At 38.5% G+C, this 14,390-nt stretch overlaps 1 protein-coding gene across 2 annotated transcripts in view; it reads left to right on the plus strand.

Moving 5' to 3' along the window:
- The window catches only part of GALNT1 (polypeptide N-acetylgalactosaminyltransferase 1), a 59,256-nt gene that overhangs the window by 15,372 nt on the left and 29,494 nt on the right, over window positions 1-14,390 (plus strand). For both annotated transcript variants that reach the window (XM_025365362.1, XM_025365363.1), the window contains exon 3: window positions 9,055-9,221. In XM_025365362.1, the coding sequence (XP_025221147.1) occupies window positions 9,055-9,221 (167 nt within the window). The remainder of the gene's footprint in view (window positions 1-9,054; window positions 9,222-14,390) is intronic.

The following is a 14,390-nucleotide window of genomic DNA, read 5'->3' on the forward strand; positions in this document are numbered from 1 at the left end:
GGAAAAACATTTGATAAAATTTGTCACTGTCATGATAAAACCCCTTAGCAAACTAGGAATAGAAGGGAACTTCTTTAATCTGACAAGATGTTTCTAGAAAAACAAAACCCTCCCAGCAAATATCTATATTTAATAATAATTTTGAAAGCTTTCCCTTTGAGATCTGGAACATGACACAGATGCCTGTTAACACCACTTCTGTTCAGTGTCGTACTGGAGGTCTTAACCAGTGTAAGGAGGCAAGCAAAATAAGTAACTGTTACAAGGATTGGAAAAGAGGAATTAAAATTTATTAAAATGTATTAATTTAAGAAGTTCATTAAAATTTTATTATTTGCAGTTGACATGATTGTGTATAACAAAAATCCAAAAGAATTAGAGGATTAGAATCAAAAAGTGTTTAGAGACTGGGCACGGTGATTCACACCTGTAACCCTAGCACTTTGGGCACCTGAAGCAGGAAGATTGCTTGAGTCCAGGAATTCAAGACCAGCCTGAGCAACATGATGAGACCCCCATCTCTACAAAAAAATTATATAAATAGCTGGACACAGTGGTTCATAGCTGTAGTCCCAGCTACTCAGGAGGCTGAGGCAGAAGGATGTCTTGAGCTTGGGAGTTCGAGGTTGCAGTGAACCATGATTATGCCACACTGCATTCCAGCCTCGGTGACAGTGTGAGACTGTGTCTCAAAAAAAAAAAAAAAAAAAGTGTATTCAGCAAGGTTGAAGATTTTAAGGTTAATATTAAAAAGAAAAATAAATTGCATTTCTGTATGTTATTTTCTTACAAAAGCTAGGAAATAAAACAATTTTAAATAATACTTATAATGCAATCTGAAAATATCAGATATCCAAGAAAGGCTCTTCAGAGTAAACTCTAAAGCAAAGAAAAATTAAATACCTAAATAAATGGAGAACTGTCGCACATTCATGGGGTCGGACTCCTTAATATAAAGATGTTGGTTCTTTCCACATTCATTAGTAGATTTAATGCAGTTCCAGTCATAACCACGTTTGCATATGTAATTTGACCAGTTGATTCTCAAATGTGACTGGAAACGCAAAGACCTGGAAGAGCTAGACATTCTTATAGAACTATTAAGATTTCTTAGAAAACTATAGTAATTAAGATAATGTGGTATTGTTGCAAGGATAGACAAGCAGATCAGTGGAACACAATAGCGAGTTCATGACCAGTCCAATACATACTTGAACACTTGGTTTAGGACAAAGGTGGCACTATGTGGCAGTAGGAGAAGGATGATCTTCTAAAAAATGAACAAATGAATGATGCTGGGCCAACTTGATATAATTCAAGACAAAACTGAAACTGCATCTTTACCTCACACCATACAGAAAAATCAATTTTATATGTATTACCTGAAATAAATGTGAAGGCAAACCAGCAAAGCCCTAAAAGTTCACATAGGAGAAAATAGATCTTTGTGATCTTGGCATAGGAAAGGACTTTGTTTTAGGTGTATTTCTACTAGATGGCTGGACTTTTTTCTTTTAAATGACAGCCTACCATTTATTTATTTAATTTTTTGCTTCTCTCGTGCTCATGTTCATAGGCAGCCTACCATTGAATGGACTCTCACTATGTATGTACACGCATATATATTTTTGAGAAACAGGGTCTTGCTCTGTTGCCCAGGCTGGAGTGCAGTCGCGCAGTCACAGCTGGCTGCAGCCTCAACCTCCTGGGCTCAAACGGTCATCCCACCTCAGCCTCTTGAGTAACAAGGACTACAGGTACATACCACTACACTTGGCTAATTTTTTAAATGTTTTGTAGAGATGGGGGTCTCACCATGTTGCCCAGGCTGGAACTTTGTGTTTTAAATTTAATCTTTGGTTTTTAATAGATGACTTTTGTATATATTATGACTTGATCTACATGTATTATGACTTGATATATTTGAACTTCTTTTATGTTGAACCATATGAAACTGATATTCAACCACTTTTGACCCATGAAAATGACAGTTTCATAAACTTTGACCTAATAAATCTTGCTTTCTGTTTAGTATCTTTTTCCTTTTTTCCCTCTTTTCCTGCTTTTCTAATTGATACAGTTTCAACTGGTAAAGTTTTACCATTCATGTTTTTCTGTCTCTTGGTTTGGAAGCTGTATACTTTTCCTTTATTAGTAAGACCTATGTATCTTGTAATTGTGAAGGTGTAGATTTATCTTTATGTATCTACATGTTCAGTGCACTTTTGATGTGAGCACTGATATTATTCTTCAATTGTGGGACATTCCTAGCTGTAATCTCAAATACTGCTGCTTCATTATTTCCTCCAGTCTGTTCTTTTGGAGCTACTTATATGCATATACTAGAGCTTCTCAATCTATACTCTTATTTTTTCTCTGTTTGTTCCTTTTCAAATTGTCTCTAGGTAAATTTCTCATTAACATCTTGATAATGGCAAAGTCCAAGTCTGGCTCTGCCATTTACTGGCTATGTGGTTTAGGACAAGTTGCCTGACTTTTCTATACCTCAGGTCCTTATCTCTAAGATAAGGAGAATTACAAGGGTGGTTGTGAGGATTTGTAAAGTGCTTTGCACGCTTCCTGCAATCTAGGATACAGAGAAGGCCTCTGTTCAAGGAGTGAGCTCCACGTCCCTATTTGATTCTCAGGAGAAGCTGACTCCAAAGGGACTTTTCCATCTCCACTTTTTTTTCTTTATTTTACTAGTCATTTCCTGACTTCCAAAGCAGATTCACAATGAAATGCCAAGTGGTAAATATTAGATAGTATTTTCTTAAGCCTCAGCTGTGCTGGACAGAGGTATCAGCTGCTTTCCATTCCTGCTCCCCTATGTGGAAGGAATGATGCTGTGGGATGGCCCCTGGAGTGCAGCTTTTTCACCACCTTTTGGAATCCAGAGAAACCTTGCTTATGTTCTAAGACATGGGCTTAACTGGTGTGTAGCTGGCTGTGTCCAGATCATCCTGTCTGCCAATAACTTCTACCGCCTTGTACAGTCTCTAAGGGCACGTTTCCTGAAGGAAACTGGAGGGAAGAATGACATTATTACACTGTTCAGAAGAGTTAAATAGAACCAACAGTCCCTGAATAACTTTTCTCATGTGTAATCTTAGGGAAGGAAGTGTAAGACAGATTCCAAATCATCTAGTAAGCCAATTCCATCCTATATAGTTAGTCTTAGATATTTAAAAAGTAATTTTAATAGCATTTATTGAATGCTTTATTATATACCAGTATTATACACATTGTCATATTCAAACAGATGGGCAAAGTATTAGTAATGTGCTCAGTTTACAAATGGGGAAACTTGGACTTAGGGAAATTAAATGATTTGTCCAAAGTACAGTTAGTAAGTGACACAAGTGAAATTTGAATCTGGGTCTCAGGGTCAAAATATGTGCTCTGAATCACTGTGCTTTGCTCTTACTTTTATGGTTAGATCTTAGTTGATCTTCTCTGAATGAGAGTATACAGAGAAGTAATTTTGTAACATTGCCAAACACTGCCTGGCAGGTAGCCAGACATTTTATGAAATATGAATTGTCATTGATAAATGCTAGTGACAGATGAAATTTAATGGGGGAAAAAGAATACATTGAAAATCATAGCTTGAAGGGACATGGAGGAGAGCATCGGATTATACATGCATAGTCACCTTGGTGTAGAAATTTCTTGAAAATTCTTTTCTTGGCTCTTCTTTCAAACTGTAGTTCTTGACATATATATGGATGATTGATGAGCATTACAAGTTTTATCATAAGTTGTGGATTCAGCTTGTAGTTCTGTTACTAGCTGCTATCATGAACAATCTACTTTATAACTTTAAGCCTCAGTTTCCTCATCTGTAAAATTTGGAGAGTAATAACTCTGTCTTAGGGTTGTTACAAGCATACATGGGATAATATATTTAATCCTCTTAATGCAGTTTCAGGAACTTAATAAAAAGTCAGCAGGACCTTTTCAGGCCAGTGCCCGGAGATAAGATAAATAGAGTAGGACTTTTTTAGTAATGGGGTCTCACTTTGTTGCCCAGGCTGGTCTCAAACTCCTGGGCTCAAGTGATCCTCCTGCCACAGCCTTGCAAAGTGCTGGGATTGTAGACATGAGCCACTGCATCCAGCCAGAGTAGGACTATAACAATAGAAAAATATTAGTAATAGTAAATACCAAGCGACTTCTGTAGCTCTATATTTCTGAATTGTTAGGTACACTTATGTGTTATTTAATGACTGGGGTATGTTCTGAGAAATAGGTCATTAGACAATTTTGTCATCGTGTAAACATTATAGAGTGTACTTACACAAACCTAGATGGTCCAGCCTACTACACACCTAGGCTATACGGTATAGCCTATTACTCCCAGTCTGTAAACCTGCATAGTATATTTCTGTACTGAATGCTGTAGGCAGTTGTGTAGTACAATAGTGCTTGTGTATGTAAACGTAGAAAAGATACAGTATAAATATGGTATAAAAGATGAAAAATGGTACACGTGTATAGGGCACTTACCATGAATGGAGCTTGCAGAAGTGGAACTTGCTCTGGGTGAGTGAGTGCTGAGTGGATGTGAAGGCCTAAGACTTTACTGTATACACTGCTGTAGACTTTATCAACACTGTACACTTAGGCTCTACTAAATGTACTTTGCATATTAAGTAATTATGCTAGTATATTGATGGTGGCCACAATGACACTAGGCCATAGGTATTTTTCAGCTCCATTATAATGATATGGGACTACCATCATATATGTGGTCTGTTGTTGTGGGGGTGCTGTTGAAGTTCAGCGGGGTGAATGCCCTGGTTATCCACCACAGTCCACTGGCAGCCGCACAGTTTGAGGGAGAGGAAAACAAATGGAAGCACACTGGAACTGGGGAGGGAAGTATCTTCCTCCTGCATTGTCCCTCCAGCACCTTCTACCTACAGAGCTTAAGTATGCATCATGCATACTGCAAAGGAGAAATGCTTATAGGAGCCGGTTCCATTATCACAGTGCAGGTAATAAAAGGTGTATTTCGAACTAAGAGGCAATACATTGATAATGGGCACACTACATGGCAATGATGAGTCATCTCCAAGAGCTAATGTATTATGTGTTTGTGGATGCTTGCGCTTTAAAAATTGTTTTAATTTATAAGATGGTAAACATTAATAGCCATAATCCACATAAACAAAAGCCCTTTGGGGTCCTCAATTTCTAAGTGTGTAAAGGGATTATAAGTCAAAAAGTTTGAGAACTGTTGCTTTATATTACTCCGTTTAAGTAATGTTGAAAAAGTCAGGCAAAGCTCATCAGTAGTACTAGAAGTCTTGTAGAGTGGTTACCTTGGAGAGGGGCACAAAGGAATCCTCTGGGATATTGGTAATGGTCTGTTTCTTCATCTGCGTGCTGACTGCTTGATGCTTTCATTGTGGAAATTCATTCAGCTGTACACTTACGATTTGTCAACTTTTTGCATGTATATATTTCAATAGAAAGTTTAAGACTATTCCATTTCTTCCTAACCTATACCTTGCTGTTAAACCTATATGTAACTTTTAGAAATTAGCATAAACTGGCCAGGCGCGGTGGCTCACACCTGTAATCCCAACACTTTGGGAGGCTGAGGTGGGTGGATCACGAGGTCAGGAGATGGAGACCATCCTGGCTAACACGGTGAAACCCTGTCTCTACTAAAAATGCAAAAAATTAGCCGAGCGTGGTGGCGGGTGCCTGTAGTTCCAGCTACTCGGGAGGCTGAGGCAGGAGAATGGCGTGAACCCGGGAGGCAGAGCTTGCAGTGAACCGAGATCACGCCACTGCACTCCAGCCTGGGCGACAGAGCGAGACTCAGTCTCAAAAAAAAAAGAAATTAGCAGGCCGGGCGCGGTGGCTCAAGCCTGTAATCCCAGCACTTTGGGAGGCCGAGACCGGCGGATCACGAGGTCAGGAGATCAAGACCATCCTGGGTAACACGGTGAAACCCCGTCTCTACAAAAAACTAGCCGGGCGACGTGGCGGGCGCCTGTAGTCCCAGCTACTCGGGAGGCTGAGGCAGGAGAATGGCGTAAACCCGGGAGGCGGAGCTTTCAGTGAGCTGAGATCCGGCCACTGCACTCCAGCCTGGGTGGCAGAGCCAGACTCCGTGTCAAATAAATAAATAAATAAATAAATAAATAAATAAAAAGAAATTAGCACTTACACTGGCTGGTTTTCATAACTGAGGATAAAAGTCTCACTTGGGCCAGTGTGGAAGAAAGCTGCTTCCTGAACATGGTCTGTGGCCTTTCTCCTCATCCTCAGCTCTGTGTTGTATGAACCGGTCCCTCTACCCACCTCAAACCCTGAAACACAAAAGGACAGGTGGTTTCTTGATTGGAAAAGCTTAGCTAGAATGCTAAAAGGCTCTTTGGTTCTTCTCAAGTACCTTGTGGCTCTTCCAGGTTAGGGGTGTGTGTTTGTGTGTTTTTGTACCTGTTCTGAGGTTAATTATGGTTGTTTAATATTTTCTCTATGTTTTCTCATTTGCTTTGAGAGAATATTAACTTTTATGAACTCGTTATGGCCTCTGATTAACCATTTGATTTAAAAAAATTATTTCATTTTTATCATCTGTCCTTCTGGCTCGTAATATTGCTTCTCCCTCTGATTCTTCCATCCAGTTTCTTTCTAGTGTTCTTATACTCTTATAATCTTACTTCCTTCCCATACAGTTTTAGAATTTATTCTTTAACATATCATACAAATAGTAAATTTGGGTTATCACTTCTCTTCTGCAGAACCTGTTGTCTCCACATTTTTCTGTCTTCCTTTCTGTTTCCTAGCCATAGACATGGCTAACAGTACCATTTGTACACTATACATCTTTCGTGCATCACTTGATTTTATTATTTTACTTTATTTTGGTAAGGTAGCAACTACATGGCCACTTTGGCTGTTTCCTGCTTCCCAATTCTACCATAATAATAAGTAGGATTCACTTGGGAAAAGAGATTGTATGTGGCATAATAAGATTCAGCTAAATAATATAAGAAACTCTTTTTCTGACTCCCTTTTACCCATACATAGGCCATTCCTGACTTCAGAGTCTTATTCCAGGAGTCTGTGCATCAGGAATTCAACATATAGCTTGCTCAGCTATGATGTACCTGAAACTAGTACTAATTATAATACATAAATATTGTAGCCACCATTTATAACAGTTTTGATGGGAAACTATTTTCAGAAGTATTATTAGTACTGCTGAGAACACATCTTTTCCCCTCTCGCCTAGTCTTCTTTAGTCTAGACTTGGAAGGAGGGAGCTGCAGACAGGGTGGCAGGCTGTGTGGGCCTTCTTGTGGTTGTTAGAGTGAACATAGGGAGTGGGCAGTGAAGTGGAAATGAGGCTGTGGGTAGAGAGGAGGTTACTGGTAGTAGGAGATGGAGACCATCCTGTGAAAGGGGTCTTGGGAGTGGTGAAGAGGGAGAGAGGGGCTGCAGTGGAATATATCGAAGGACAGGAACAGCTACTTGTTGCTCCTTGTCTCCTGGGAGAGAGAAAGGACAAGGGCTGATGGGGCCCCTGTGGTGACTACTTCTTTCAACCCTTTTACCTTGTCATCTTTTTACCCTTCCTTTTTCCTTTTCTTCCAACTGCCAGCCGGCAGCCCTAGGGTAGAGTGTTCAATAAGAAGAGTTATTTCAGCAGCTTCAGAAGAGGAGTCTTATTTGTGTTTTCTTCATTTCCTCCCCATCCTTCCCTTTCTCCACTCCCACTGACAGGCGATTACAGTTGAGACTGGGGAGTGGAAAGTTTGAGGAGCTTGAGAGAGAGCAGGGAATAAAGGAAGAAAGAGGAGGGTGGAGCAACTGTTAGAATTGGGGATACCTGGGAGAGAATTACATACGCACTGTTTAGAGCGGGCTTATGTTCTAAAGCACATCTCTTGATCTCAGGTTACCTACTGCTGTTACTTTCTCTAATAGGCTGTTATCTAGTAATTTTATGTAGCTAACAAGGTTGAAAAAGAGACCATGTTGCCTAACAAAGTGCTAGAAACATACAATTATTGTGTGGATTTCGTGTGCATATCTTTTGAGGGTGTTTGGTATTTCTGATGATTGCATGCTCAGGCATAAATAGTCTTTACTGAACGAGGTACATGTTGATATTTAATTATGGAGGTGGCAGCAGCAAGAATTGGAGCAGCAGGGCATGGGCTGTGGAGTCTTCAGTCAGATTCTGCTGCCTCCTCGCTATCCCTGCCCTGTTTCTCATCTGTGAAATGTGGCTGCACGTATCTGTCTTACAGAATGACTAGGAAGATTAAGAGCCTGGTACATGATAGGTACTCACTAAATATTTATCTTCTTTTGTGGAAGGCATATTTTTGTTTAGGTTATTAAACTATGTAAACTCCAGTGGTTCTGATTTTTTGTCTAATAGGGTCCTTGAAGTACAGTCAGTTTTGGGTAGATAGCTTTATTTCATTCTCTATTAAAGTGAATCACCTGAAAACATTCATCAGGAGGAAGTACCTAATTTTAAGAATATAAATGATGGCCGGGCGCGGTGGCTCAAGCCTGTAATCCCAGCACTTTGGGAGGCCGAGACGGGCGGATCACGAGGTCAGGAGATCAAGACCATCCTGGTTAACACGGTGAAACCCCGTCTCTACTAAAATAAATACAAAAAACTAGCCGGGCGAGGTGGCAGGCGCCTGTAGTCCCAGCTACTCGGGAGGCTGAGGCAGGAGAATGGCGTAAACCCGGGAGGCGGAGCTTGCAGTGAGCTGAGATCTGGCCACTGCACTCCAGCCTGGGCAACAGAGCTAGACTCCGTCTCAAAAAAAAAAAAAAAAAAAAGAATATAAATGACATCTTTGAAATAATTTTAATCTAAATATATCATTTTAAATAGGTGCTATTTATTAAACACGTAACATTAACCAAGACTTAAATAAAAAGGTACCAAGGATCCCACCCCTAGAGCAAACTGCTTTTATTGTTCTATCACCCCTTCTAGTCCAGATTCCTTTATTATGCAATCTTAACAGTCACTTTTTATAAAGGCATTTGCTTTGTCTCTAGGTGTAAAACAAAGGTGTATCCAGATAATCTTCCTACAACAAGTGTGGTGATTGTTTTCCACAATGAGGCTTGGAGCACGCTTCTGCGAACTGTCCATAGTGTCATTAATCGCTCACCAAGACACATGATAGAAGAAATTGTTCTAGTAGATGATGCCAGTGAAAGAGGTAAATTTTAAATTTTAATGCCAATAATTTGCTACACCTTTTGTCACTAACGGTTAAAGCTAGTTGCTATAATTTTTAACCTAATAATTTTATACAAAATTCTAACTTATCCCAAAAATACAGCAGTTGGATTCATTCACATATGTAAAAAAGTACACTCTTGTGAGACTTAAAATATTTAATTAACATTTGATATGTGTTGCATCTTAATCTTGTTTCAAAAGGAAATAATGCTATATAACATAAACTATTATGCAGGACAGTGAAAAAACTCTCATCATTTTGTTAGGATTTTCTCTGTGGGAAGCTGCAGGACTGAGTCAGTAGAGACAGACTGGATTCTGCTTACATCCATGAATGGAGAAATGTAGCTCCATGTTTAGTAGGAAATATCTCTGACAGCAAGATGGAGCCTTAGCTGGGTGAACCTTTGTTCTCCAGATTTTTCTTAGGTTTCCCTATTTTCTCCATTTCTAAGTTTCAGGAATGATCTATAGCTAGGTACATAAAAGGATGAGGAAGGATGAAAAGGTAGGATGTAATATGACTGTCATAATAAATCTCTACAGACTGTTGCCTACATGTCCTTCTAGGAATCTCAGAATTTTTCACAAGCCTAAAATATCCCAAACTATAGCATGAAATACTCTTTGGGAAAGGACATATTAATTAAAGGTGCCTGGGTCAATATTATATATTCTGAATCCTTACTAGAGATTTCACACTACAGAGTACCATATAGAAAAGGCTCCGCTTAGTCCATCAGTAAAGAAACTAGCTTAACTTAGATACCCAGCATTTCCTAATTTTCTTATTCATATCTCATCTCTTTAGGAATCATTGGTGTCATGTGTTCCACCAATGTTCCTGTGTTCACATGAGAAAAATTTAGAGCTACAGAAAATAATTTCCTACTTCTTTTCTTCATCAGCCTTAAATGATCTACCGTTTTAACCTCTCTTGCTAGTATCTTCGACTTTCTTGCCTATTCTCCCATTGCATCTATGATTTAATTATCATACTTTCTCCTTCCTGTGCCCACACTGAATACATGCATTTAATAGAAATTAAGTTTATTCATGTCAAATATCAATTATTTGGAGTAATTAGTGCAATAAAAACTATTTAAATCTTATTACTTTGCCAGATAATACAGATGCAAATGAAGAATAAGATAAATCCTACCTTTTAAATTAGCCTATATCTTACATTTTTAATCAAATTAAAGAGATAGTTTATAATCACACAAGACATTTAAATAGTATAATACATGACATAATTACATGTCAAAAGGAATAAGAGCTGTTAAGAATACCACACGTAAAGAAATAATTGTTGACAACAGAATTATAAACCTCGTGTGGATAATTTATTTGCTAGGAATTAATCCCTCTGTAAGAAAATTAACCTAAGTTAATATAAGGAGGAATATATACAAACATTTATCCTGCAAATGACTTGTGCTTGGTTTACTTATATGTTAATATTTGCTGGATTAAATATATTCTTCCAGAAGAGATACTTAACCTGAGATAAAATGGATTATTTTTTCATTTCCTCCTTTGTTTTTCTCTCGTTCTGTGAATGCCCAAGAAGGCTGTGTAGAATAATAAATTTTTATAGGATATGACCTAATTTAAAAGGTGCAGAGTCCCACAACAAGTGACAGAGAAACTCACCTATACCAGTTCTGTCTTTCCTTCCCCTCATGCAGACCTCACCTAACACCCCAGTCTGTGTACATCTGTGAGAGGAAACTGGTGTGAGCAGGTGTCTACCTCACTGCTCCACCTGAGGCTTAGTCTCTAGGCGGGGTCCTGGAGTGCCGCTCCAGAGTCCCTGCTGAGGGGTGTGTTTCTCCTTTATCTTCCTGCCTTGGAAGCCTCAAATATCCAGGTTACCATTTCTGATATCTGGGAGACACTAGATCTTTGTTTTTGTGGTTATAATTTGCAGTCTTGCTTTCCAGGTTGAGAATCATCTAATGTGTTTTTCTTTGGCTCCATTGTTTAAGTCGTAATTGTTAGACCCAGAAACCAGAGCAAGCTCTTTGCTTTTATGTAACTCTTTAAATCTGCTTTTTTTCCCTATTCATGAGACACATCCAAGGCACCATCATTTCTCACCCAGATGTGGAAATAGGCTAACAAGTCAAACTAACGTCCCCATATACTCTTACCCCCTCCCATCTAGATGTTCATCATGGTGCCTCCAGAGTGAGCTTTTTTAAAGCATGCAAATCTGATCATTTCGCTTCCATGATTTAAACCCCTCCACTAAGGCCTGTATGACCTGGCCACACCTGGCAACTCCAGTCACACCTTGAACCATTCCCATACTTATTCCCACTGTCCAGTTTTCTTCTTTCAGTTTGTTAAAGAGTATCATCCTTCTTCCTATCTCAGGGCCTTCGCTTGTAGTGATTCTGTTCCCTCTCCCTGGAACATTGTTCTGTAGGGAACATTCATCTCCACCATCTATCTCCCCAGCATTGTCAACATTGAATCATCCATCCATCAGAGTTCAGCTCAGATGTGATATATTTAGAGAGGCCTTTCTTGACCTCTCCAGACCTGTCATGTCTCTCTGAAAACATCTCATAACACTCTACCCCTCTGCAGCTCTAACCAGGGTTTGAATTATTTATTTGTCTGTTTAATAGGTATCTTCCCCCAGTAGACTGTATACTTTGTCAGGTCTGTTGGCTCACCATTATCACCTCACTTCCCACAGTGCCTGTACATAACAACAGTCTAGAATTATATAATGAATGGGTGAAAGAATAATGTACGCTGGTACATTTAATCTTCACATTTACTTCTTTTCTGTGCAAACTTCCTAATTGGGTTGTATAGCATAGATAGTGTGCCCATGGCCTCTGAATACTTGATTTCAGGTTAACCTGCTGAGTAACTCTATTAAAGAAGTATGAAGTAGGTGCTGTAATTATTTCTGTTTTATTGATGAGGAAAATAAGGCTTAGCATGGTAGATGAGTATCCAAGCCTTGTATAAATCCAGAGCCTGACCTCTTAACTGCTGTGTACCTCACTTCTGATTGCTTCTGGTGCAACTTTACTGTTACAGGATCTGTAATAAAGTCAGAATTTGGACAAATCCCTAGTTTATTTCAGAAGTTATGTAATTTTCATCTCAGAAAGTTATCTTAAGACTTAGAATTTATGTAATGTTTCTAATCTGAGAAGACTATTATTTTTTCATTTTATACAAAAAGCAGAGGTTTATATTTAGTAGAGGTTAGGCATCAGATTTATTAGACTCTGATTTCCTTATTCTTCCCTACTACTCTTTAGAGTTTTGGCTAATATTTCTCAGACATTGCTGTGAACAGTGAAATTTTTCCCTGATGTTCACACTCTCTGACAATCTCATACCCTGAGAAATGCATAGGGATCCATTTATAGGCCAATAGTTATAAAGATGTCCTAATAAGAAGATTCTCCCTTGTTTTTGATGTAATAGTAGCTTCTAACTATAATCTCTTAACTCATGGCTTCATTTTTGTAAAATGAGACTTGGATAGTTCCTAATTCCCCACCCAGCCCTGAGTCCATAATTCTATATTGACTGAAAAGAAGACACCTATATCCTAATGTTATTGTGTGAAAGCCACAAAGATGTCAAACAAAGATGCCAAGAAAATTTGTGGAAGAGCAAATTTTATGAGTTACCAGACCACAGAATCGTGCATCTTTTTAAAAATTTTGTTCATAAACAAGATAGTATAGCTTTCAAAGACATGTGGGACTTGGGGACTAGATTGCTTTAGTTCTGAAGAAACATTTTAAACTAATATTTTTGGAAAAACTTGTTGGGAGACACATTGTTTATGACACATCCAGTCTTGATTGATCTAAGGTTCTAGATTATATCTTATACTCTACTGCATGAAATTCTATCAAATTCTGGATACAAAGTATTTTAAATTTGCGCTTGATCAGGTGCTTCCACAGACTTGAATTGTTCTCTCTATAGAGTTCCCTTCTAGGATTCTCTTGTTGTAGATAAAAAGATGGGCTTTAAAGTCAACCTGACCTGGGTTTGAATCTTGGATCCATCCCTTAACAAGCTGTATCACCTTAATAAAATTCATGTAATATGCTGAGCCTTAGATTTTCATTTCTAAAGTATGCATAATAACACTTAACCTCATAGGGTCGTTGTGAGCATTAAATGAGATAAAATATATAATGAGACTAGTATTACATATGTTAACATTGTACTAAACAGACACAAAATGTTAATAGGTACTACAAAATGTTGCTCTTCTCTGGGATTGGCACTACCCTTACCTTTTTACTCAGAATCAAGTTAGATCCTTCTGACCCTAAGACTTGGTTCATAAAATCACAGTGATATCTTTCAGATAACTTTTTAGCTCAAATATTAGAAAATATATTAGCAGAAATGGTAAAGATCAGTGTTTTGGTGTAGTGGGACACACAGGCCTTTCTCTTTTACAGCTTTTATATCCCTGATTGTTTCATTATTGAGTCATTTTGTCTTGTTGAGTCAAACAGGCAAGAATCATTTTACTCCCATTTGTCTTTTCCACCTCACTATGCAGGAAGCCTTTCGGATCCCTACTTTTAGTATTTAATTAATAGATGTAAGGATAATCTCTCTAGGGGTCCCAGTAGTTTCATCTCAAATATTTTCTTCCCTGGAGAGATTATCCTCATACTTATTGTATGGTGACTAGTTGGAAAGGCATTTGGCCATATTACCACCAATAGCTTCTCTAGCATAAATTCTGTAAACCTACCTGATCTGAACAATATTTTCTCTTTGCTTTGAGGAAGTTGCACCTTTTCTGCTTTTTAAAGTCAGTTGTGAACTTTGGAGGAAAGGTTTGTCTTATCCTATATGCTTGCCTGTGTCCTGAGGAGCATAACCTCTTATCTGAACTCTCCAGGATAGCTATTGATTTCATACACCCACATACTCTCCCTTTCCCCTTTTGCCCCCTTTTTCTCTTATCTTCTTCAATTGCCCTTTCCTTTTTAAACTTCTTTTCTTAACACCTAACTGTCGGTTTAAGGATCTCTATTTGGCCTTGCAGTTAACAGTCCAGCATTTCTTTTCCAAGCGTTACCTCACTTTCTGCCTCCTGATTTAAAAAAAAAAAAAAAAATGTGTCATCAAAGAC

This window comes from Theropithecus gelada, chromosome 18 (genome assembly GCF_003255815.1).
Source record: "Theropithecus gelada isolate Dixy chromosome 18, Tgel_1.0, whole genome shotgun sequence".
Classification (NCBI taxonomy): Eukaryota; Metazoa; Chordata; class Mammalia; order Primates; family Cercopithecidae; genus Theropithecus; species Theropithecus gelada.